The sequence below is a fragment of the Oryctolagus cuniculus genome, chromosome 15 (assembly GCF_964237555.1).
Source record: "Oryctolagus cuniculus chromosome 15, mOryCun1.1, whole genome shotgun sequence".
Lineage (NCBI taxonomy): Eukaryota > Metazoa > Chordata > Mammalia > Lagomorpha > Leporidae > Oryctolagus > Oryctolagus cuniculus.
The window spans coordinates 19,927,062-19,953,573 of NC_091446.1; the positions used below are offsets into that span (position 1 = coordinate 19,927,062).

At 42.5% G+C, this 26,512-nt stretch overlaps 1 protein-coding gene, 1 long non-coding RNA gene and 1 pseudogene across 7 annotated transcripts in view; 1 reads left to right on the forward strand and 2 right to left on the reverse strand.

Annotated features, from left to right (window-relative positions):
* Nucleotides 1-12,592, reverse strand: LOC138845308 (uncharacterized). The gene is made up of 2 exons (XR_011382284.1): nucleotides 12,087-12,592; nucleotides 1-1,279 (listed from the first exon to the last, which is right to left on the reverse strand). It is a non-coding gene; the product is annotated as an uncharacterized lncRNA (long non-coding RNA).
* Nucleotides 6,115-10,041, reverse strand: LOC108178451 (small ribosomal subunit protein uS14-like; annotated as a pseudogene).
* Nucleotides 12,521-26,512, forward strand: part of SMNDC1 (survival motor neuron domain containing 1) — a 19,302-nt gene continuing 5,310 nt past the window's right edge. For 2 of the 6 annotated variants that reach the window (XR_007910934.2, XR_007910935.2), the window contains exons 1-6: nucleotides 12,586-12,864; nucleotides 13,944-14,063; nucleotides 18,490-18,632; nucleotides 19,674-19,835; nucleotides 21,531-21,684; nucleotides 23,175-23,383. Coding sequence is in view for 3 of the 6 variants with exons in the window: in XM_008270497.4 (XP_008268719.1) it covers nucleotides 13,944-14,063; nucleotides 18,490-18,632; nucleotides 19,674-19,835; nucleotides 21,531-21,684; nucleotides 23,175-23,312 (717 nt within the window). In the remaining 3 variants the exon portion in view is untranslated. Of the gene's footprint in view, nucleotides 12,865-13,943; nucleotides 14,064-16,640; nucleotides 16,831-18,489; nucleotides 18,633-19,673; nucleotides 19,836-21,530; nucleotides 21,685-23,174; nucleotides 24,459-26,512 lie in introns of those variants that run through there. The other 4 variants (XR_007910936.2, XM_051823584.2, XM_070057235.1 and 1 more) reach the window with 3 other exon arrangements.

The window sequence follows — 26,512 nt, forward strand, 5'->3', positions numbered from 1 at the left end:
TAATTTAAAGCAGTTCCTTGTTCAGTAGCTTCAAGGACCACAAAATCAATGGGCACGTATTCCTCCACGCCATGGCCACATTCGTGTCTCAGTTCAATGAGATTTGTTCTGCTGTTTGACAGGTTAATTGGCTCTACTTTGTTTTACCTGTGGAGAAATCATCAGATGTGGGCAGCTCTTCAGTAGCACTGAAAAAATAAACTAGAGATAAGTTGATTAAGTTGTTAATAATCAAGCTGTTCTCACATCTATATCCCTAGCAGTACATATAGGAGTGTAAACATCACTTTCAAAGGCCTGCAAGAGACAGGCTATAATTAGGATCAATCCAAAGTTGTCTCCATGATGAAAATGCCTAAAACATTAACTCTTCATATCACACTGTAGTAAAGAACTTATGAAGAAATTGACATGTATCCAAATGTTAGGAAAATATCATTAACACCGATTACAAGAAGTCTTTAGAATATTCACCAAAGCCAAATATAATGCTTACTGATACAGAAAATTTGCTTCAGGGCCAGGTTTCTGGCAAACTGTGTTAAGCCACCACCCGTGATGTCGACATCTCAGATGATTACCGGTTCAAGTCCCAGCTGTTCCACTTCCCATCCAGCTCCCTGCTAATGCACCTGGGAAAGCTGCAGAAGATGGCCCGAGTACTTGGACCTCTGCCTCCCACAGAGGAGACCCACATGGAGTTCCCAGCTCCTGGCTTTGGCCTGGCCCAGACCTCACTATTACAGCCATTTGGGAAGTGAATCGGTATGTGGGAGATCGATCTCTCTCTCTCTCTCTCTCTCTCTCTCTCTCTCTCTCTCTGTGTGTGTGTCTCCCTCTTCTCTCCCCTCCAGGTCACTCCTTCAAGTAAATAATCTCAAAAATATGCATGTTTGTGTATGTCTGGGGGTAATGATATTTTTCTGAAAATTGCCTCTTTGAAGGTATTAAATGTATGATTGGCTACTTATAAAGGAAACTTTCAATGTATATTTGCCTGACCATGGCTTCTTTTGTATTCTGTGACACCAACACTCATTTTTTTCTAGTTTCAGCTGAAGGAATCGCTTTCCCCCTTAGAGTCCCTGACTCCTTCTGAAGACCTCGAATCACTTCTTGGCTGAATCCCCTCTCGACCACCACGGTGCTGCAGACCGGGCTGGCATCACTTCTCACTTACCCTAATGCAACATCCTAAGAAGGGGAGTCTTTCCTTGGAACGCATCCTCAATCTTGGCTGTCAGGTTGATCTTTTGGAAGCAGCAACCTATGCACACACCTGTGTTTTTGAAAACCAACTTGTTAGCTCAATAGAAGGCTGTGGTAAGATGGCCATGGCCCTGTGCTGGGTACACGCTCCATGCACAAACCTGCCCTGCTTTTTCATGCCTCACTTCTTTTGCCCCCTTGTGTCTGCTCTCACGTGCCTTTCCCCACTTCCCTGCCTAGAAGAACGTCTTTGAAGACACGGTTCAGACGGACATGGTGACAGCTCCAGACTCACAGATAGAACTCCATGATTTCCTCTTCTGCCCCTTCAGTGTTTTTGAGTCTGTTAAGAGCATCCTGGACTATTGGTATTTAGCACTGGGCTCCTCTGGGCACCATGTCCAAGAGACAGGAATCACATCCTGTTCTTCTTTGCCTCTTTAACACCTGGTAAAGGTGCGCCTGGCACTAGTACATCATCAATAATGTTACTATTCAATTATACTGAATTCAATCTCTTTGAAAACAAGGAAGAAATACATTTTTCTTTATTTTTTTTACAAGATTTGTTTATTTATTTGAAAGGCAGAGTTACAGACAGAGAGGGACAGAGAGAGAAAGAAATCCATCTATTGTTTCTACCAGGAGGCTTCTAATACGAGTCGCTTCTGCACGCAAGGCACATCAGAGATACCCAACATAGAAGGGGGGGGGCGGTGCTGTGGCACAGCGGGTTAACGCCCTGGCCTGAAGCCTGGCATCCCATATGGGAGCCAGTTTGAGACCCGGCTGCTCCACTTCGATCCAGCTCTCTGCTATGGCCTGGGAAAGCAGCAGAAGGTGGCCCAGGTCCTTGGGCCCCTGCACCCATGTGGGAGACCTGGAAGAAGCTCCTGGCTCCTGGCTTCGGATCGGTGCAGCTCCAGCCTTGCGGCCATCTGGGGAGTGAACCAGCGGATGGAAGGCCTCTCTCTCTGTTTCTACCTCTCTCTGTAACCCTGTCTCTCAAATAAATAAAATAAATAAAAGAAGTGGTAAGGGAAAATATGCCTTCCTCGCTGCTGTGGTGGCTGCTATGGTATCTGCTAGAGCCCCTGCAGGACTGAGGCGCCGCTCTCCAGCAGGGGGCGTGCTGCTGGCTAATCACCCCTCACCCCCTTCATGGGGACAGCTGATCAGGCAGGGATGAGTGAGTCTAAAGCTCTGGACAGCTTGAGTATGGGACAGGGGCCGTCTCTGAATGGTCATCCCAGCCCCAGAGACTCCTGCAGGATTAGCAAAGGCCCCTATTGCCACTACACAGCAGCTTGCCTTGCCTCTCTGCCCAGCACTGCCCACCCCTCTCACAGGGCATGCTACCAGAGTACTCCCCAGTCAACTCTGGCACAGAAACTCGGAATCTTTTCCCCCAGGAAACCCAATCTGCAAAACCCACTAGGTCCACAAAGCCTTTCTTGAGCAGCAATTACAGGGGATGAGGGTGCCACTGTACAAGTACTGGTTAAATGTACTGGGTCTTGAACAAAAGGAGCCACACTTCCTACTTACATTCTAAAATGAAGAACACAAAGGTGTCAACAGCACACAGGTGATCTGTAGGGCTTTGGCGATACTGTAAGCCTTAGAGGTTTTGTTTTGTTTGTTTTTTGTCTTTCTCCTCTTATCCCTAATATGCTTGGCAATGTTGCTTCACTAAGGCTCATCACTATGTGTGTGTTTTGGGTGGGCGTGGGGGGGACAAGAGACATCAATAGATGCTGTATCTTGACTGCCACCTAATGGAGTCTTTGAGCTAGTGCTTAATAGGTCTTAATTGGTCTCCCTTGCATAGTTATTGTTTTTTCTGTCCGGCAACATATCAATAAAATGGCTAAATATCAAACTACAGGCCTCTAGTTTTGATTGGGTAGAATTCTAGGACTCATTTTGGCTTCTGGAAAAAGTCAACCGAACAATTGCCTTTTGCCCCCTCTGTATTTGCCACCTTGGTTGTAAACCAAAATGTGGTGGACAATTATACACTGTGCAGTAAACATGATGTGGACTGTTTGATCCTTTTTAGGAGATCAATAAGCTTAGGCCCCATGAACATGTACTTTTCGTGGCTGTGAGGCAGATGAATCCAATTCACTCTAGGTTTAAAAGATCACTGTGAGGAGGCTGCTGGGGCTGTTATAGGAAGAAAGCCAAACAAGGCCTATCACCGTATCAGAGGGCAAGGCCCACTGCACTCTCTGGCCTTTGTGTGGGGAAGTCAGAGCAGTTCTTTCATGTTAATCATGCTTTTTTTTTCTGGGCCTTCTAAGAGCTCCCGGTGACTGCTTCAGCCCACATCTTTCCTGCTAAGCTTTGACCATCCGGCTGCCTACTGTCTTCTGTTTCTCCCATGTTACTGAGTTTGCCAAGCCACTGCCGACCCCTAGAGTTCCCCACCGACCCCCAACACACACAAGTCCCACCTCCGAAAGCCGTTCTAGAAGGTGTTCTAGCCAGTCTCTGAATACTTCCCCCATCTTTTTATTTTGAAAAATTGTAATATACCAAAAAAGTTGAAAGGCAGTATGATGCACATTTATACTTCTTCACTTGACGTTTAGCATTGTTAACATTTTGCCATCTTTTACATTTTTCTCTCTCTGTACACATACATAGTCACACAAACATACACATATTTTAACCAGTATTAAAATATATAAAATTTTATATACTTTAACCAGACTACTGGAAGGTACGTTACAGATGTTATGACACTTCACATCTAAACAACTGAGCATAAGACACTATTCTTGAGGCCGCTGTTGTGGCGCAGCAGGTTAAGTCGCAACCCACCACCGCATCCCATATGAGCATGGGATCCAGTCCTGGCCACTCCACTTCCAATCCAGCTCCCTGCTAATGCACCTGGGAAGACAGTGAAAGATGTTCCAAGTGCTTGGGCAGCTGCCGTCCCTGTAGGAGACAGATGGAGTTCCAGGCTCTGGGCTTCAGCCTGGTCCAGCCTTGGCCAGTGTAGTGATTTCAGGAGCGAACCAACATTTGGAAGATATTTCTCTCTTTAACTCTTTCAAATAAATAATTTTTTAAAAAAATAGACATTTCATAAGTAGCCATAAAATAATTTTCAGACCTAGTAATAGTAACAATAATTCAATATCATCTGACACTGGGTCCATATTCAAGTCTTCCAAGTTGCCTTCCAATTTGTTCATAGATTCATTTTTTCCAAATCATCATTCAATCATGATTTGCTCACTGCATTCAATCGTTATGTCTTTATGTCTCTGAATCTAGCACTCCTATCCCTAGTTTTTTAAAAATGACATTGAGGCTGGCACCGCAGCTCACTAGGCAAATCCTCCACCTTGCGGCGCCGGCACACAGGGTTCTAGTCCCGGTCGGGGCGCCGGATTCTGTCCCGTTTGCCCCTCTTCCAGGCCAGCTCTCTGCTGTGGCCCAGGAAGGCAGTGGAGGATGACCCAAGTGCTTGGGCCCTGCACCCCATGGGAGACCAGAAGCACATGGCTCCTGGCTTCGGATCAGCGCAATGCGCCGGCTGCAGCGCGCCGGCTGCGGCGGCCATTGGAGGGTGAACCAACGGCAAAGGAAGACCTTTCTCTCTGTCTCTCTCTCTCACTGTCCACTCTGCCTGTCAAAAAAAAAAAAAAAAACCAACCAAACAAAAAAAAAGACATTGACCTTTTGAAGGACTTGGGCCAGGGGCAGACATTTGGCTCAGTGGTTAAGATGCTGCTTGGGACATCTGCATCCCACATATGAAGTGCCTGGGTTTGAGTCCTGGTCGTAATTTCAGTCTCAGCTCAAGTAGCTGCATTTCTGTTATCCACGTGGCAGACCCAGCTTGAGTTCTGTGCTCCTGACTCAGACCCACCGGTTGCATGTATTTAGAGAGCAAACAGCTGATTGAAAATCTCTCTCTCTCTCTCTCCCCTAATTTCCCCCAAATGTTATGAAAACAAAGAAAAATATTTAAAAATGTTTAAAGAAAAACAATAATTTAGGCCAGTTTCCTTATAGAATATACCATATTCTGCAGCTGATTCAGCCCTCTTAGTTATTCTCCTTGTTACTCCGTGCTTGTATTTCCAGTAAACTAGCAGTTAGGTCCAAAGGCTTGGTTAAATCCAGGTTACGCATTTTTAGGGAGGTGCCTTTATAGGTGAGGCTGCTGCTATTCCACAATTTGTGGTGTTAAATTTGGTCACAGGGCTAAGTTGGTGACCACTGATTTTGTTGATGGCAAGGAATGTTTTCTTCTTTGTAATTGTTAAGTAATTTGAGGGTGGGATACTTTGTATCTCTGAGCAATGACAATGTAAACATCCTTTCCCTCCCTCCTCTCACCAGATGGGTTTTAGCTTCTATTGATGATCCTTCCCTAATCATTAGCGATTGCAAATGATTTTTCTCAGTCCCATCATTCCAGCTATACTTACTGGCTGGCGTCCTTCTTCCATAAAGAAATACTCCCTTCCCCAGCCTTTGAGTATCACTCTGGGCTTACACTTTTTTTTTTTTTTTTTTTTTTTTGACAGGCAGAGTGGACAGTGAGTGAGAGAGAGAGAGAGAGAGAAAGGTCTTCCTTCTGTTGGTTCACCCCAATGGCCGCTGCGACTGGCGCACCGCGCTGATCCGAAGCCAGGAGCCAGGTGCTTCTCCTGGTCTCCCATGGGGTGCAGGGCCCAAGGACTTGGGCCATCCTCCACTGCACTCCCGGGCCACAGCAGAGAGCTGGCCTGGAAGAGGGGCAAGCGGGACAGAATCCGGCACCCCGACCAGGACTAGAACCAGATGTGCTGGCGTCACAGGTGGAGGATTAGCCTAGTGAGCCGCGGTGCCGGCCTCTGGGCTTATACCTTTAAAAAAATGTATTCAGCACTTTGATAATTCATTTTCATTATATTCTTTTTAAAAATTTATTTTTCATTTTATTTGAAAGGGAGACACACACAATGAAAGATCTTCATCTGCAGATTCTCTTCCCAAGTACCCACAATAGCTGGGGCTGGGCCAACCCAGCCAAGACCCCAGAACTCTATTTGGGTCTTTCACATGGGAGACAGGGACACAAATACTTGAGGGCCGGTGCCGCGGTTCAACAGGCTAATTCTCCGCCTGCAGCGCCGGCACCCCAGGTTCTAGTCCTGGTCAGGGCACTGGATTCTGTCCTGGTTGATCCTCTTCCAGCAGCGGCCATTGGGGGATGAACCAACGGAAAAATGAAGACCTTTCTCTCTGTCTCTCTCTCACTGTCCACTCTGTCAAAAACAAAAACAAAAACAAAATGCTTGAGGCAACATCTGCTACCTTCCAGGTTACATATTAACAGGAAGCTGGTTTGGAAGTGAAGTAGCCAGGGCTTGAAACTGGCATGTCAATATGGGGTGTGGGCATTCCAAGTGGCTCAGCCAAACACTTGCCCCTATTACTCTTTTTTTTTTTTTTTGACAAGTAGAGTTATAGACAGTGAGAGAGACAGAGAAAAGTCTTCCTTCCGTTGGTTCACTCCCCAAATGGCTGCCACGGCTGGAGCTGCGCCAATCTTAAGCCAGGAGCCAGGTGCTTCTTCCTGGTCTCTCATGCGGGTGCAGGGGTCCAAGGACTTGGGCCATCCTCCACTGCCCTCTCGGGCCACAGCAGAGAGCTGGACTGGAAGAGGAGCAACTGGGACTAGAACCAGGCGCCCATAAGGGATGCCGGCGCTGCAGTTGGAGGATCAACCAAGTGAGCCACAGCGCCGGCCCTACCCCTATTACTCTTTTTTAGCGGCCAAATTGACTCATATTTGGCCAGTAGAGTCTCCTCCCCTGCCAAAACTGATTGCTGAGGGTTTTTTCTTGACCCTATCACTCTGGGGGCACCTCCTTGCTTTCTGGAAAGGTATTTCAGGCTCAACTTCATACTTTCTGGGCTTGAGATCTGAAATCAGCCATTTCTCTAAGAAATGCTATTTCCTTTTAGTGAGGAATGGTATTGAGGTGTCAAGATATGGACACCTTCTAATAGGGTGACAGAACTTCCAAAAACATGTCTGGAAAATTCTAGCCCAAATGTAACATCAGAGGGTTCCCTCATAACTGCTCTTATGCTTGTATTTCTTTCCTTTTAGCATTTATATACATATATATGTATGTATATATATATATAGTTTATATATAGTACACAAGAGTTGTGAAATTACAGTTCTATGAGCAACAATTTTGTGTTTGAGGGTTTTTGTCTGTTTCAAAATATATACCACTAAGAATGAATGATTGGAATACAGCTGATCATCCCTAATCTGAAACTCTGAAATCCAAAATCCTCCAAAACCCCAAAGCTTTTCAGTATGACATGATGTTGCTCCTTAGTAGTATACTGGTGCATGTACAACACAGAATAGCTGAAGATGTACACCCTAAGACTAGCAAGGCAATACAAAATTTCAGAGGGCAATTCAGGATTGCTATGACTGATGAATATGTGAGTATGTACACTGATCAACATCCATTTAAGGTTGTTTTCTCCTCAACATTAAATGGATGATGACACCTAAGTATCATCCCAAGATATATGTACATGTTCAATGCACTGTACACAAACACCGAATAGGCACAAAAAGGCAAGTAGCTTGCTCAGTAGCAAATCTCAATTAAACATTTAAAATACTTATGAGTAAATGAAGCAAAGTACATAAATAGCTATGACTATGTATACAACTGTAATTCATCACTTTAACCATCTGTTGAGATAGCAAAAAATGTGGGCATATCTGGGGCTACTTTTAGCCTTTTTTTTTTTAAGATTTATTTTATTTATTTGAAAGACAGAGTTACAGAAAGAGTTACAGAGAGAGAGGTCTTCCATCCACTGGTTCACTCCCCAGATGGCTGCAAGGGCAGGAGCTGCGCCAATCCGAAGGCAGGAGCCAGGAGCTTCTTCTGGGTCTCCCATATGGGTACAGGGGCCCAAGGACTTAGGCCATTTTCTACTGCTATCCCAAGCCATAGCAGAGAGCTGGATCGGGAGAGGAGCAGTTGGGACTAGAACCAGCACCCATATGGGATGCCGGCGCTTCAGGTCAGGGCGTTAACCTGCTGCACCACAGTGCCAGTCCTTGGGGCTACTTTTAGTAAGGCAAGTACAATCAAAGCTAAAGAAGGCAGTCTCCTAGTTGACCACCGTGCCCCTCAGTGGGCTGGCACATTGCCAAAGGCAGAAGCTCTGTCTTTCCTTAGTGGTTCCTTAGTTTCCTACAGTAGGGATAGGAAATAGCTGTATATTCTGATGACAATTTGGAGTCTAAACCTTTTATTTGATTTACTGGGGTTCAACAAAATAAATGCCAGGTTTAAAGAAGTAGAAATTTTAGATACTGCTCTTTTGAAGCATAACCCATGAAGTCTGAATGTGAATGTTTTAAGAAAATTAAGACATCGAAGGTGGATTTTGAGACTTCAAGTGAGGTGCTAAGTGCTATTTGAAGTAACACTCCTACTCAAAGCCTATTCTTGATCCATGTTGTCTTTAATACCACAAAGAATCATCATGAAAATGAAATGAATACCTATAAAGTGCTTAGAATGGTATCTGCTATGTACAACTGTTTTCATTTCTTTCTAGGAATTAAAATGCAATGTAATTTTTTTTTTTTTTTAAGATTCAGTTATTTATTTGAATTGAAGTTCTTGATTTTATATCCAAAGAGCTAGCATGACTTTCCATAGGGCTGACATCTTGGAGAATCCATTCAAGGAGCATGACTTAGTCCAGCTTAATGAAGCTGATATCTTTCGTGTACTGATGGAAACACTAGGGGCACATGTTGAGACCGGATTTCCAGATCAGACTGTACTGGTTAGAGCAGACGTGGCAAAAGGGGGAAACCTGGCTGAATTTTCACGGTTGGCTCCAGTAGAGCTGCTAGTGACCTATCTTGCTTTCAGGAGTGCAATGAGGCAAAAGGTTATTTGAAAGTCAGAGCGACAGAGGGGGAGGACAGAGAGACTATCCACCTTATTGATTCACTCAATAGCCCACAACAGCAAGGTTTAGGCCAAGCCAAAGCTAGGAGCCAGGAACTCCCATGTGGGTGGGTGGGGAACCCAAGTAGTTGGGCCATCATCCACCTCCTTTCATGTACATTAACAGGAAGCTAGATCAGATGCCTAGATGGGGAGATTAAAAGCAAGCCTAGGGGCCGGCACTGTGGCGCAGCGGGTTAACACCCTGGCCTGAAGTGCTGGCATCCCATATGGGTGCTGGTTCATAGACGCGGCTGCTCCACTTCCCATCCAGCTCTCTGCTATGGCCTGGAAGAGCAATGGAGGATGGCCCAAGTCCCTGGGCTCCTGCACCCACGTGGAGGACCTGAGGGAAGCTCCTGGCTCCTGGCTTCAATTCGGTGCAGCTCCAGCTGTTGTCAACTGGGGAGTGAACCATCAGATGAAAGACCTCTCTCTCTCTGCCTCTCCTCTCTCTGTGTAACTCTGACTTTCAAATAAATAAATAAATCTTAAAAAAAAAAAAAAAAAGCAAGCCTAGAAACAAAACTATCAAGATGGTATAGTAATCTATACTGGAACTTATAAGAGATATTTCCCTATTTTCTGGTCTAAGGGGTTCAGGAATAGAACTATAAAGTTTACTTTATACTCAAGTAGGATCCCTGACATCAGTTCTTATACACAACTAGAAGAGCAGTTGTCAAAAACTACATTTTATCTTATGCAAATAAGGGAAAGTACATCCCTTCCAGTTTGTCTCCCCTTTTTAATTCTAGCTTCACAATGCTGCCCTCTGCAGCCTGGTCAGCTCTTGCTTGTTGACTGCCATCCCAACCACACTTGCAAATCTGACCCTAGCCTCTATTGGTTATGTACAGCACTGTGAGGACTTTGCGTGTGTGTGTGTGTGGAGAATAGAAGTCGCCTTCAAAAGTAGGCAGAAGAAACTAAAGCAAGATGCCCCTAGTTCCAGAGAATCCACCCAAGAGGAGGACTTTCCTATGGGCTAGCAGAAGCTCCCAAATGCCAGGAAAGATTCCTTCCTGGCATCCACACAGACTGTCTCTCAGGCCTTTATGCTTTTCTAAAATATTGAAATAAAATTATACTTATGGTTAGAAAAAAAGGGCAAACAGTAAAAACGGTAACAAGTGAAAACATTTGGCTTCCATTCTAAACCCCTAGACAGGTTTGTGTACCCATGTAGAACTCATGTAACTGCATTATTAAAAACACACACTTGAAGGCTAGCAATCGTGGTACTGCGGGTTAAGCCACAGCCTGTGTTGCCAGCACCTCGTATGAGCAGCATCCCGTATGAGCCTCAGTTCAAGTCCAGGCTGCTCCGCTGTAGATTTAGCTCCTTGCTAACGGCCTGGGAAAAGCAGCAGCAGATGGTCTACCTCAGTTCAAGTCCAGGCTGCTCCGCTGTAGATTTAGCTCCTTGCTAACAGCCAGGGAAAAGCAGCAGCAGATGGTCTACCTCAGTTCAAGTCCAGGCTGCTCCGCTGTAGATTTAGCTCCTTGCTAACAGCCAGGGAAAAGCAGCAGCAGATGGTCTAAGTGCTTGGGCCCCTGCCACCCACGTGGGAACCCTGGATGGAGGTCCTGGCCCCAGCCTTTGTAGCCATTTGCGGAGTGAACCAGCAGATGGGAGATCTTTCTCTCTGCAACACTGCCTTTTGAAAAATATTTATTTATTCATTTATTTGAAAGAGTTAGGAGAGAGGAGAGAGGAGAGAAGAGAGGGAGGTCTTCCATCCACTGGTTCACTCCCCAGTTGGCCGCAACTGCGCCAATCCGAAGCCAGGAGCCAGAAGCTTCTTCAGGGTTTTCCAAGCGGGTGCAGGGGTCAAGGTCTTGGGCCATCTCCCACTGCTTTCCCAGGCCAGAGCAGAGAGCTGGATTGGAAGTGGAGCAGCCGGGTCTTGAACCAGCACCCATAAGGGATGCCGGCACTGCAGGCGGTAGCTTTACCGGCTACACCACAGCACCAGCCCCCAAATAAATAAATCTTAACACATACACACACCCATTTCTTTTGTTATTTATTTGAAAGGTAGAGTTACAGTGAAGGGAGAAAGACGGAGATCCTTCATTCTTTGGTTCACTCCCCAGATGGCCACAACAGCCAAAGCTGAGTCAGGTTCCTGGAACTCCATCCAGGTCTCCCTTGTGGGTCCAGGGGTCCAAGCACTTGGGCCATTTTCTGCTACTTTCCCAGACCCATTAGCAGGGAGCTGGATTGGAAGTAGAGCAGCCAGAACTCAACGTGGAGCCCAAATGGGATGTTGGCACTGCAGGCAGAGGCTTAACCAGGGGGCCACAAGCCAGCACCTATGAGTTTCTTTTTTAAGCATAAATGCAGTTTCTCCCCATTCCCCTCTCTTTTCCTCTTCTTCCTTCATCTTTCTCTTGCCCTCTTTCTTTGCCCCTCTTCTCTCCCCTCCCCACTTCCCCTAAAAATAAAAAGAAATGTTCCTATCACTCTACTTATCATCTGTGATTACAACTTGAGACTGTTCCCGAGGGGAGATTAAACTAATTATTTAAAGCCAAAAGGGCGGCTGGCGCTGTGGCGTAGCGGGTAAAGCGCCCCCTGCAGTGCCAGCATCCCGTGTGGGGGCGGGCCTGAGTCCCGGCTGCTCCACCTCTGATGCAGCTATGGCCGGGAAACGCAGTCCAGTGTGGGAGACCTGGAGGAAGCTCCTGGATTCTGGTTTCCGAGTGGGCCAGCTCTGGCCGCTGTGGCCATCTGGAGTGAACCAGCGGATGGATCGATCTTCTTTGCCTCTTCCTCTCTGTAACTCTGCCTTTCAAATATAAATAAATCTCAAAAAAAGAAAAACAAATAGGGCTACGAAATAAACCAACCTCTTCTCTCATAGGTTCCGCCACAATTTAAACAGCTTTCAGTTGCCACTGAGACGTTTTTCGCTTTTGTATTGTACACAGCGGTGGTTTCAACTTGAGTGGACGCTGGGTCACCTAACGGGCTTGTTAACACAGACTGCTGCACCCACCCACAGCTTCTAGCCTCCGGCCACCCGGGGCGGCGAATCTGCGTTTCTAACGCCAAGAGGAGTAGATGAGGCGAGTTCGGGACCCGCGCTTTGAGAGCCAATTAGCAGCGTAAAGGCTGCAGCGTACCTCCCACCACCACGGGCCCAGGAGACACACGAGATTACTATTCCGGGAACCTCAGTAAAAACCTCACAACAGCGCCAACCGCGCCCCACACCAAATACTCTACGCTTCAGCCGGAACTTAGGTAAGACTAACGTATATTCTGCGCCGGGCGCACCTCAGTTACGCCACTTCCGTTGCATTTGGCTCCGCCTACCAGGCGACGCTAACGCGAATAAAGCGGACCGCTTAGAGGGCGCGAGGAGTCACGTGGGTAGAGGAACCTCTCGCGAGGGTTTCTAAGTCTCGCGAGACTTCATTTGCCTCTCTGTCTTTTCCTCTTTCCAGCTCCCGGCTTTCCTCCCCTCCCCCTCTCTGCGGACTGAGTTCTTCCTTTTCACACCGAGTGGCCTTGTTGTCGTCGCGGAGATATTTCCTACTGCTGCTGCTCCTGTCGCCGTCGCCGCCATCACTGGGCTCATTTGCCCCCTTCCCTTCCCGCCGCCCCGTCCCCACCCCACACAAGGTAACAAACCCCGTTCGGGAGGGTTAGGCCGCGCCGGGCCTCGGCCTCTCCCGAGTGGAAGCGGAGGCCCGAGGCCGAGGAGCTGGCTTCGCCGCGGAGGTCTGGGCGCCGGCGAGCGTGTTCAGAGCCACTGCCTCCGACGCCGAGTGGAGCCTCGAGCCGCCCCGGCCGGCGTGGGGCCTGGGTGCGACTGGGACGCCGACGGCGCCCAGAGCCTCTGGCGGTTTCCTTGGCGGCTGATTTGTTGTTGGAATTTTGAGAGGTGACACGATCGGCCGAGCTTGGGGGGGTTTCGGGGTGCTGGCTCCTGGGGGGAGAGCCGCCTGGCTTGCTTCAACAAGCCTGTGGGGTCTTTCCGGGTCCCGGGCTTGCTTGGACGGGAGTTTTGAGAAAGTGCAGGGCTCTTGGACACCCTGAATGTTTGCTTAGAAATCTTCGAGGAAAGGTGAGTTCGCGTCTTTCGGGGGAGAACGAGCTGTGTTTGGCGGAAGGCGCGTTCCTTACAGTACGTAAATAAACCGTGTTTGAGCTGTTTTCTGTTACTGAAGAAGTGCATAGACACGTACTTAAGTGGGTGAAAGAGTTCGGGGAAAGAATTTGGTAAGGCGCTCTGTGGAATAGTTCGCGGAGAGGGAGTGAGTTGTGTAACTCAGAACCCTTTTCACGTGGCCTTGGAAGCATTCTTTCATGCCCAGAAACTTTTTTCTGACAGTTTATGGATTTTTCCCACAGATTCATGCGTTTTAAAGGTGTAACAACCTTACCATTGAACCCAGAAGAGTGCCTTTCAGAGTTTAAAGAAAATTGGAATGTCCCTTTCCCTCTTTATTGCTTTTTCTGCTTTTTTTTTTTTTATATGGAATTCATCTCCCACGGTTGTAGTTTTCAGAATCTATCGCCTTGATCCTTGTACTTTAGGTTGTTTCGACCAAGACTACGTAATGGTGGTAAATGAAGGTGCAGCATTAATAAGGAGTTAGAAGCAAAACTGGTTAATTCAGGGAGGTAGAGAAATTCTTCCTTATGGTTGGAGTTTTGGTTTAATTTTTATAGTGTGACCCTTTTATATTTCCCCTCAGATGTCCGAGGATCTAGCAAAGCAGCTGGCAAGCTACAAAGCTCAACTCCAGCAAGTGGAAGCTGCATTGTCTGGAAATGGAGAAAATGAAGATTTGCTAAAACTGAAGAAAGATTTACAAGTAAGTATGGGTGGCCAGTTGTAGTTAGCATTGCTTGAAAAGCATATTTCTGTGTTTTTCACGTGATTCGTTGCTTAGAAACCATAGGTAACGCGACATACCCTTCAGAGGGGGATACCCACACGTATATGTGCACGGACACCATGACTTCTAGGAATAGGGTTACTTTCTCAGTTTATAGGCATCAAACTAGTGGAGTGTTCTTTGTTATATAAATCTTGTGCTCCTTTAATTTTTAAAAATAAGAGTTGATTTTGAAAATATCTTTCAAACTTTTCAGAGAAGTACATACAAGAGTATTTCAGAAAGTTCATAGAAAATGGAATTAAAAGATGCTTACTTTGGTGCAAAAATGTTTTAAATACATGCATAATTTTTCCTAATAGCATTTTTATGAGCTTCTTAAATACCTCTTCTATAACTTTACAAGGGAAGAGCTTTTATTTTTCATACCTGCTAACGACATAGTTCAAAAGGTAACTAATATTAAAGAATAAAATCATAAGAGTCTCTGTAATGACACAAGATTATTTGAAAATGAAATGTATGCTTTTTTTTTTTCAAGGCGATGTACACCTTTATTTACATATTAAAATGCCTGAGACCAGTGTTCTCTGTGTAGTTGTTGATAACTTGTTGAAGCTGATGTGGAAGGCGATCTTTATTTGTTGCAGGACAGTTCAGTAGATTTATACTGGCACTAGGATCTCAAGACAGACACAAAACCATGATTGCATCTGATTCTCCATATAATAAGTTAAGAAAAATATCATAGATAATCTGTCAATACTGTACTGTACAACTATTGTGTTTTACAGCCTTCCTTAAAATTCTAAACCTGAGTTTTAAAAAGTTCCAAGGGTGTTGTAATTAGATAACTCACTTTACTGATTCAGTACAAAACTTGAATCTGTATTCTATCTAAAGAATCCTTTTCCTCTCTTTATCAACCCATTGTCTATTAAAGGTATTAATATTTTAGGAATATTAGGACTGGAAACAAATTAAACTTATCTGAAAAGGGGTCCAGATTTGGGATTCTGAAATAGCTTATCTGAGCATAATTAAGGTGAGTTGAATATTTTCAAGTTCAAATTCTAGATTTGGGATGAAGTTGGAATCATGTTATTTTTAAAAACAGAAAATACCGGGATAATTTTAACATGAGCAGGACCCTCTTCAGAATATTAAAGCTAGGTCTGTGAATATCATGGTGCCAGGCAATAAGAAAAAGATTTTTTTGAGGAACAATTTCTTCTATTCCAGGTCCTTCAGAAATGATACCCCAGTGGTTTGTTTTCTCCCTATCCATTCATTTAATATGCCCATGTGTTCTGTGTGGATACACTGAAGATAGAGTGACAGGGGCAGTTGAGATCTCTTGTATATTTATACTCTGTTAAGCACTAACTTTCTGCTTGCTTCAAAGAGAGGTGCCCCATCCACTTTCATCAGCTTAAAAACCAGTACATTTTTTTCTTTGAAGAAAACAGAACGTGTGCCAATGCTGTGTAGTGTATATTGCTTCCTGGTCAGTGGGAGGAGAGGTTGGGGGTGGAGTTTGAAACAGCATTACTAGCAGATTTTTAAAATATTTCTAGAATAAATTCTCATTAGCATCTGGGCAGAGCTGCCTTATGATGACATGAGCGTACTGGACAGTGTTATGGGGAGATAGTATGGTGGTAGACATTGGAGTAGGCACCTAAAGGGCTTACCTAGGGTTCAGTTAGTGACCTGGAAGTCATTTATCTATATAAATTAACCTGTTTTCTGTAACCATTTGCATCAGCACTGTCTAGTAGAACTTTGATGATGGAAATATTCTGTAATACAGAATGTTTTTCCTGACCAGTTTTGATCACAATTTTTTTCCCCTTGAATTCCATTTGAGAAAATAAATTCATTTGATTACTAAATTACAGGTCTGAACTGAATATTAAGATGGAGAACATCTTTTCAGGTTAGATAATGTTCCGGAAGGATTTGGTTATATGCTTCCACCTAGCGATTGTCTCCATTGATGGATACCACAGTTAAGCTTCTGTTTTGCTCTGGGTCCCCTCCACCCCTTCCCCACCCCCTTTTTCTGAGAGGTATCATACTGTTGGTACTTAATTTTGCCTGTTAAATTTGGTGGAAAATCTGTTCAGACTGTTTGCTAAATTTGTGATCTCCTCACTTGGATATTTTTAGACCATCCTATGGTTTCTGCTTTCTTGTACTCTTGGGAACTTAGATCCTTATCCTGGTTATTAATTTGTTTGCCCTTTGATTTATGACAGAATATTTCTTCGATGACATCCATTTTTCCAGTAAAGTTTACATGTTTCTTTCATATGTATTGTCTTTCATGTAGAATAATGTTACTCAGAAGGCAGCAAATTAATCTACTGAAGTCCTAACTGCCTTTCTTTTTTCTCTTAAAAAGAGGGTATATTACAGTCTAGGCTAGCTAGCAGATTAACTCCCCAGGCAGTGTGTAATCACAAAAATAGTCAATTTCTTAGGCTGTTTTGCTGAATAAATTGGTTCTAAAGGAGGCAGGGGTCAAGTCACTTGTCTCATATATTACAGTGGCTCTCTGCATCCCCGAAACGCCTTCCTTCAGTAAGCAGAGTGCTTGAGTGCACCCCCTTTGACCTGCTGATATGTAGATCACAACACCTGATGCTTCCTGGAATTGCCGATTACTGTAACTGCTGCCCATCTGTCATTGAAGGAGCAGTTTCAGAACTCAGACTTGGGGGAGGAAAAGTAATTAATGGTATGTACCTTCAAGAACTCCCTCATACATAAAATAGTTTCTCTGATACTTTAGTCCATTGATACGTACATGTGAGGAAAAATTTTTAGGAAATTCTTCATAGTTTGTTGGGAGGGTGCATAAAACCATGGCCAAGTTACAAGACTCCACGCAGATGTTCTGGATTTATTTTTCTTAAAGGTCATTTTAGCACAAGGCTCTGAAAATTCTTTTTAGCATGCACAGCTTTTTAAAACCCTTTTCTTTGATGAAAAATGTATTTCCTTATAAAAGTACAGTGAGAAAGTGTTCTGTCCTAAAAGAAACACAGTTCTAAATCTCAGACCTACAAGTGCAGAATTCGTGTTTAAGTGTTTGATCCATAGGAAGATATGGAAGTATGATTAAGGTTTTGTAGACTCTTGCGTCAGGATTACTAGATTACATTCCTGGCCCTAAAAGTGGTTAACTACAAGCAAAACAGGATAATTTTACCTCTGACTACATGATCTATTTGGAAGTTCTTTACTGTATTTAAATGTAAAGGACTTGTCTAATTAAAAAAAATAATTGGATGGCTACTTGGCAAGTCATAACATTTGGAGATACTATTCTACTGAAATTTCATCAGTAGTTTTCTATTTTTTTTACTCAAAAATTGACCTTACTCCAGAAATTAATATATTTGTATATTTTTAATGCCCAAATACTGATTTTTCAGAAATAGCCAGGAAGATTTAATCTTTAAGGTAGAGGTAACATTTAACGTTCTTGGCTACTGTACCAAATCTATTTCAGTGGGAACCAGAAGAAACTCAGTAAACTTTATTTTTTCCCCAAAGATTTTTTTGTGCAAAAATTGGGAACAGGTATGCAGGTTCTTAAATTAGAAAGCATAATGCATAGCATGGATCATCATTAGAGTAAAAGTATACCAGATAGATAGCCAAGTTATCAGTATTTACAATTTCTGAAGTTTTCTGTTATCCCTACCAAACACCTTTGAATGAAGCCAATGAATGTTAAGCCTGGGTTAGAAAAAATGCTTGAAACACAAAGAGGCATTACTAATGTGAAGCTGTGCTGATGTGGTTAAAATTAAGCTGCATTTGCTTTACTAGATGGATAGATTTTAAAATAAATGAATAGGAACACTAATGGTTTATTAAATGTGCTTACAATATTTTAGTCGAGACATGTCTGAGTAGGAACATTTTTGTTACTAATAAGACTGCTTTGGAATGTTTGGTGATTTGGGGAAGAATTTGCTAAGTGATACCCTATAAAACAGTATGGTTATATGAAACACAGAACAAAAATGAAAGGTTAAAGGATTTTGAATTTAGCTCAGTTCCTCATATTTTATTTCTCATCTTAAGAAAACTCAGTTCAGTTAAAATAAAATAGGCACTTAGAAATAATGCATGATATGAACTCAACTCTGTTTTCATTAGTATTTGTGGTTAAGTTGAAAAACAACTCTGAGCTTAAATCACAGTTGCAACACTTACTAGAAATCTCAGTTTCTACACGGGCATAATCACAGTGCTCTGCCTGTGAAACAGATAAATATTTATAGAGTACTTAATCAGTACCGTAAATGTGAGAGCTGCTGTCGTCAAAGTAGTTGATGATGTGAGTTAAATATTATGGTGGGTTTTTTTTGTCTTTTTGTTTTAGGAAGTCATAGAACTAACCAAAGACCTTCTGTCAACTCAACCTTCTGAAACTCTTACAAGTTCAGACAGTTTTGCTTCTACTCAGCCCACTCATGCATGGAAAGTAGGAGACAAATGTATGGCAATCTGGAGTGAAGATGGACAGTAAGTGTAGAAAAAAACTTCTAACTATAACATGAAATAATAAAATACAATGGTAAGATGTTTTTATTCAGTTTGAAGTACTCTATTTTTTTTGTTAAAAGATTTATTGGGGCTGGTGCTGTGGTATGGTGGGTTAAGGCCCCGACCTGCAGTGCTGGCATCCCATATGGGTGCCGATTCCAGTTTTGGCTGCTCCACTTCCAGTCCAGTTCCCTGCTAATGTGCCTGGGAAAGCAACAGAGGATGGCTCAAGTTCTTGGGCCCCTGTACCCACGTGGAAGTCCCAGAAGAAGCTCCTGGCTCCTGGCTTCGGATCGGCTCAGCTCCGGCTGTTGCGGCCATTTAGGGAGTGAACCAGTGGATAGAAGATCTCTCTCTGACTCTGCCTCTCTGTAACTCTGCCTTTCAAATAAATAAACAAGTCTTTATCCATATGGGATTCTGGCACTTCAGGCGCGGCTTTACTTGCTATGCCACAGTGCTGGCCCCACTATCCTATTTTAATTTTTCTATGTAGGACATGTGATTGGTAAAGCCAGTTTGATTCTTGGGTTGTTGAGATTACCACAGTTTAGTTTTAGCTTTAGATTCAGTTTGGGGAAAAGAATAGCTTGGAACTCAGAGGAAAGAAAAGTGAAAGCAAAGGGAAATACGTGAATATTTTCTAAAATCTTTTTCTTTCCAAATTGAAAGAGTGAATGGCTGATTATTTCAGATATTTGTGAAGTGTACATGCTGAAATCATTCCTTTAAGAAATATTTTTTTCTCAGATTAAAACACATCCACACCAGATACATAATGTACGTAAGAGACTTTTCTGATAATATTGCATTAGGACTTCCTTTTTTTTTTTTTTTTTTTTTTTTTTTTTAGTAGCAGATGGCTAACTCCAAACACTCTTGTTATCTTGGCCAGAAGGGTATTTTGATTATAGAAGTTTCAGTTTAGACACATGTAATGATTGAATCACTGCAGTATAAATCTTGTAGGCTGAGTACTAAACCTTTACTCACCTGCTTACAGCCATGATATCTTTACAGGTGTTACGAAGCGGAGATTGAGGAGATAGATGAAGAAAACGGCACCGCTGCAATCACCTTTGCTGGTTATGGCAATGCTGAAGTGACACCACTGTTGAACCTCAAGCCTGTAGAAGAAGGGAGGAAGGCAAAGGAGGACAGTGGCAACAAACCCATGTCAAAGTAAGTGGCTTTGACTGTAGCATTTTAGATGTACTCTTGCCATTTGTGTATTTGAGGGAATCTGCAGAGGAAAATCTACAGGTGTGATTGTGATGTGAGAGGTTAGTGATAAACAGTCAACACTGTTTATACCTAGGGAAAGTGAATTGGGGTCATTGGGGTTCCCACTTAGAAGTTTAGCTTGGGCGTGGTGCTGCCTGTTATCTAGAGGCAAAAACAAATAAAGAATTGCTTTAATAATACGTAGAAGTTCTCAGCAGACCTTAACAGATAGGTGTAGTTTGGGCACAAAGAAATGCCAAAACTACAGCTGTTTAACACCTGTTCATCTTTAAAATGAGGACAATAATTGAATTATTGGATTGTAATGATTAAGCCATTAATAAGACTTGACAAAGTCCTGGACATGTAATAGGTTAGTAAATGTTTCCTTCTTTTTTTAAAAAAAGAGAATGTGGAGGAACATAGAGGTAAGATTCCTGTGGTAAAAAGCTGGAACTGGAAGGTGGATATTTGACAATTTTAGAGAAACTGAGGCCAGACTGTAAATGCTTATAAGCCACTGATAACATTTTTAATAAAGGGTATATGATGTGTTCAGATTTGAGCGTTAGAATTACTACTGGCAGTTGCTGTAATCCAGATGTAAGATGATGATGGGCTAAATGCTGCAGTGGGGATGGAGAAGTATACAGTTGTGAAAGGAACTTAAGCAGCAATATTAACAGTACTTTGGTTGACTGTGTATTTGCCACAATTTGTTGTTATGGGTTTGTTGAGAGCTTGTAAAACCTAAGTTGCTATATAACTAACTATATTTCATTTTAAGAAAATAATACCATTTATTAAAATAACATAAGCAACTCTGGTTTATAAAACTGTGTAGTCTCTGTTTTAGGTCTTTTGACTGACTTCTATGTAAAAAGCTATACTTCACTTCGTGATGTTGTTTCTCCATATACTTTCTCCAGGTGCTCCATATTACACATGTTAACTTACATGTATTGGAAGTTGATGAAGGTGTAGATAACCATTCATGTTGAAACTCTTAATATACAACTGGCAGAAGCTGTATAAAAATCAAATAAAAAGTCATAGTTGAAATATTTTGACCGGCGCCATGGCTCACTAGGCTAATCCTCCGCCTGTGGCACCGGCACCCTGGGTTCTAGTCCTGGTTGGGACGCTGGTTCTGTCCCGGTTGCCCCTCTTGCAGTCCAGCTCTCTGCTGTGGCTCAGGAAGGCAGTAGAGGATGGCCCAAGTGCTTGGGCCCTGCACCCGCATGGGAGACCAGGAAGAATCTCCTGGTTTTGGATCGGCGCAGCACGCCAGCCACAATGCACTGGCCAAAGCGGCCACTTGGGTGAACCAACGGAAAAAGGAAGACCTTTCTCTCTGTCTCTCTCTCACTGTCTAACTCTGCATGTCAAAAAAAAAAAAGATAAAAAAAAAAAGAAATATTTTGTCATGGATAGTTAAATTTGAAAGTTTCCAAAGACGCCACATAAGAAGGGGGTAAAAGCCTTTCTTAGTACTGAATGGTTGGCAGTGATGAAAATAAGTTAGTGCCTTTATTCGCGGAGAGAAGCTAGTATTAGATTTGTGTGTGTGTTTTTATGTTGCTGATATCTACGAGGAAACCATCTTTTAAGTCTTAAGGTTTAGCATGTAGTTCTTTCTTTTTTTCCACTCAGAAAAGAAATGATTGCCCAGCAGCGTGAATATAAAAAGAAGAAAGCTTTGAAAAAAGCACAGAGAATAAAAGAGCTTGAACAGGAAAGAGAGGACCAGAAGGTGAAATGGCAACAATTCAACAACAGAGCCTATTCGAAAAACAAAAAAGGCCAGGTTGGTAAATCTTTCATCATACTTTGTATATTTGGAAAGTACAGTTTTCTTTGAAGGTAAAATGAAAATGAAAATGTAGATTTTAGAAGGACATGATTAACCAGATATTGAATTCAGAATCATTGTCAGTCCTCAATTTGGCTTATTGAAAAATTTCTCATCCACTTTCTACAATTAAAAAATTAGGAATAATGATAGAATCTGTGTCAGGAATTACAGTATAGAGACTTTGAGACTCTGCTTTGTTAGCATGCTTTTACACCAGGCATCATGGGCAGCTTCTGTTGAAAAAAGCATTTACATTTCCTTGGTACACTGCTTTCTAAGGGTGTGTTTGGTAGAAACTAACCCTAACATTCATATAGGAAGCTCAGAGCGAGCAAGAATAAACCTGGCCTTCACTCTTGCTTTTCATGACTGTCAAGATAATCCTTCCAGTAGTAGACACTGCTTCTGAAAAGTAGGATGTGCTTTTCATAAGGTGTTTATTTGGAGGTGAAAGCCAAAGGATTTCACAATTTAAACATTACAGCAGACCCCACGGTAAATTTCAGTTCAGCCAGTTTCAACTCTGCTAAGATGGATTGCTCAGAGCTGAAATAATGATTTGAGTCTATAAAACTAGAATTTTTTTTAAAAAATTTATTTCATGGGCTGGTGCTGTGGCGTAGCGGGTAAAGCCACTGCCTGCAGAGCTGGCATTCCATATGGGCGCCGGTTTGAGTCCAGGCTGCTCCACTTCCAATCCAGCTCACCACTATCACCTGGGAAAGCAGTAGAAGATGGCCTAAGTCCGGGGGCCCCTGCACCCGTGTGGGAGACCTGGAAGAAGCTCCTGGCTCCAGGCTTCAGATTGGTGCAGCTCTGGCTGTTGTGGCCATCTGGGGAGTGAACCAATAGATGGAAGATTCTCTCTCTCTCTCTCTCCTCTCTGTCTGGCTCTGGCTCTGCCTCTCTGTAACTAAGCCTTTCATATAAATAAATAAGTTGTTAAAATTTTTTTTTATTTTAAAGACAGAATTAGAAATCTTCCATCTGCTGGTTCACTTCCCAAATGGCCTCAACAGCTGGAGCTGGGCCACGCCAAAGATAGGAGCCTGGAACTGCATCTGGGTCTCCCACGTGGGTCGTGGCAGGGGCTCAAGTACTTAACTATCTTCTATTGCTTTCCTAGGTCCATTAGCAGGGAGCTGGATCAGAAGAGAACAGTCAGGACTTGAACAGTACTCAAGCGCAATGCCAGCATTGTATACTATAGCTTAACCCGAGCCACAATTCTGGCTGCCAAAATGAGAATTTTGAGACTTATGAAGGCAGTTGTTAGAAATGTTAATAGTGTTGGTGATATTTTCTACAGCTTAGAAGTTGGGTGAATGAATGCAGTGCAGGACCATTTGATATCTGGTTTTGACACTAGAACATTACATAAAATTTGAAATTTATTTTTCCCCAAAACTAACCCAGAATGGTTTCTGTTTCCTTTCCCCTAGGTAAAGAGGAGTATTTTTGCTTCACCTGAAAGTGTAACTGGCAAAGTTGGAGTAGGAACTTGTGGAATTGCTGATAAACCTATGACACAATATCAAGATACCTCTAAATACAATGTCAGGCATTTAATGCCTCAATAATCAGAAAAACTGTTGGATTTCATCTCTGCAGGGCTTTACATTTACCTTTTTATCCTTATATTTTTCTAAAGGTAAATTATTTGTTAGATGAGTAAGGAAGATACCATTGTCATTGTTTGCTTCATTAGAATGAGACTTGAAGAAATTGCATTTGATAACTGCTATTCGTTTAACTTTTTCATTACTACTACCACAGTTCCCTCAAAGTTTGTTGAATAAAGCAATTTTTCTAGATAAGTGCTGCTAGTACAGCTCTTATATGAATTACTAAGATCTTAATATCAGGCCACCACTAAACTGATGGTACATAATTTTTTTATGAGTCATAACAGAATTTTCATATGCTTTGAACTTGACATATCCTGGCAGTTCTTAGGAGTATCAAGGCAAAAATACCAATCTGATAGACATTTTTTCATACATACATTTTTTTTTAATCTTCAACTTTAAAACCTGGCTATTGTCCAGTTAAGCCTAAATATGAGTTAATTTATAAGTGACAGTTTAGAGGTTTTTCCTTCAATAACCTGTTTTCTAAGCCTGTCAGGCCATCTCTAAAACTGATATCTTTTATGTTCATTCATGGAGACTTCGTTTTATGGGAGAAGCCAAGCATGTTTAGGATGAGCTGCCTTTTGTAAGGTTTTTTGTTTGGTTGGGTTTTTGTTTTGTTTTGTTTTGGTTTTTTTTGGGTTTCTTTTGTGTGTTGGCTTTTTTTTCTTGTTAGTTTTTCACTTGTGGTAGTACCATTTTTTGGATATGTAAGTTTATATGGGAAAACAAAAAGCTGATGTATAGCCCTGTATACAGTGTAGATACTATTTTTGTAAAAAATTGAGGCTAAATTAATGAACAAGAATACTGAATGTTTCATCATTAAAAATCTTGTGTATTTCTTGTGCATTAATCTGACCATAATTTCCCTGTATATTATGTTCATGTAGCTGAGTTTGTAATTTTGTTAACTAGATCAAGTTGCCAGCATTTGTTGGTGTAAGTGAACATCACAGTTAATCCTGAGTTGAATTTAAGCCAAATACATGCATAAAAAAGATCTTCTAACTAATGGAAGATGATTTTTAGGTTGTGCGTTAATTTTAGTTTTGTATGTTTAACTTTTATTAAATAAAGTGTTTTTAAAATCTCCAGGGTGTGTTAACAAAAAGATGAATCAAGCTGCATACACTGGGATAGTGCCAAAGCATTGTACTTGCTGATAGATTGCTATGGGAAAGAACATTAAGTGTATGACAAAGGTTTCAGTAAATCCTTAAGTATTCCTTCCATTAGACATAGAAGTTGTGTCCTAAGGGATAAACTAGTCTCATTTTTAAGGGCTTTTGCTGTGTATAGTATACATTTGTGAATAGTTTTGGTGGAGGGGGAGAATTTTTTATTTGATGAATGTTGCTTCTTGGTAAGTTGAAACTTAGGATAGTGATGAGGGGTATTCCATCTCTTCCTTCCACCTCAATGCCTATCAGATTTTCTTCCTAAACATGTAAGACAGGTACAAAATAAAGTAGAAGAGGGGCTGTGTAAGTCCTGAAATTTTCCTTTTTTTTTTTTTTAATTTGACAGAGAGAAAGGTCTTCTTTCCGTTGGTTCACCCCCTAAATGGCCGCCACGGCCGGTGCTGTACCGATCCGAAGCCAGGAGCCAGGTGCTTCTTCTGGGTCTCCCATGCAGGTGCAGGGGCCCAAGCACTTGGGCCATCCTCCACTGCCTTCCCGGGCCACAGCAGAGAGCTAGTCCTGAAATTTTCCAACTACAATGTTAATATTCGTCTTGTTACTACTGTAACAAGCAGTTTTTTTAAAAAATTATTTATTTGAAATGTGAGCTACAGAGATAAATTTCCATTCACTGATTCACTCCCCAAATGGCTGGCCAGGCCAAAGCCAGGAGCCACGAACTCCACCTGGGACTCCCACATGGATGGCAAGGACCCGAGGACTGGGGCCATCATCTACTGCCTTCCCAAACACATTTGCTGCATCAAAAGCAGAGTGGCTGGGACTTGAACCTACACTCTGGGGATTCCAGTGTTGTTGCAAGCAGCAGCACTGTAACAAACATCATCTGAGCATACCAATAATCTTTGAAGGATTCTAAAAAAATCCTTTGAATTAAAAAGCTCTGAAGGGCAGGTGTTTAGCCTAGCAGTTGGGACACCTGTGTTCCACAGAGGAGTGCTTGTTGTCAACACACACCCCTGCAGGATTCCTGATTCCAACTTCCTGCTGATGCAGACTGTAGGAGGCAACAGTGATGACTGAGTGGCTAAGGTCCTTGCCACTGTGAAGGAGACCGGCATTGAGTTCTAGTACAGGCCCTGGCCATTGGGGAATGAATCACAAGATGAGAATATGCTGCCTACCAAACAGAAGAAACCACAAAACCTGTCAAAAGGCTCGGGTAATTATGAGAACCCAGAAAATGGGTTTTGTTGATTACCTTGGTATGTTTTAGAGTAATATTTCACTTGATGGTTGTATGTAGGACTACTGTTAACTTGAGCCTTGGCCCCAGTAGGCCTTTTTTTGTTAATTTTTTTCTGGGAGACTTTGCAGTAGTAGAGAGAAAAGAAATCAAAGTGGCCACATCATGGCATTACAGCATGAGATAAGGAGCGGTTGTGGCAAAAGCCTAGACATGGCCCTTGGGGAAATCGCAGTGTCAGGATGATGATGGTCTATTTAGACCAAAATGAAAGTTAGGACTCCTGGAGAGTGAGTACCTGTGCTCGATACTTTGCTGTTATTGACCATTTCAGGGAAAGAACAGTCTTAATTAACACCCTCAAAATTCAGTAACTAAAATGTTTAATTTCATAGTAATCAGATAATGAGATAATGAATACTGCTTTAATTAACATGTAGTGATGCCTCAAAGCATGTCGCAAGAGCCAGGACTCTAGAACAAGACTGTTTTGAATCCTGGCTCCCCATTTATTACCTTGTGAATGATGATACCTCATTGTTCCTTTCCATAGAAATAATATCTGATAAATTGGAGTTTAAGGTTTGGTTTAATCTGGGTAAAGAGTTTATTAGTAGAGTATCTGCTGTAGACGTTGTCTGTTACCTGTGCACAGTGGCAATCGTAAATATCTTGTCTCTTTAACTTGAATAGTAGCAGTTAATATTACAGTGTATAATGCTCATTGCTTATGATTAGCCCCTAATTAAAACGATTAT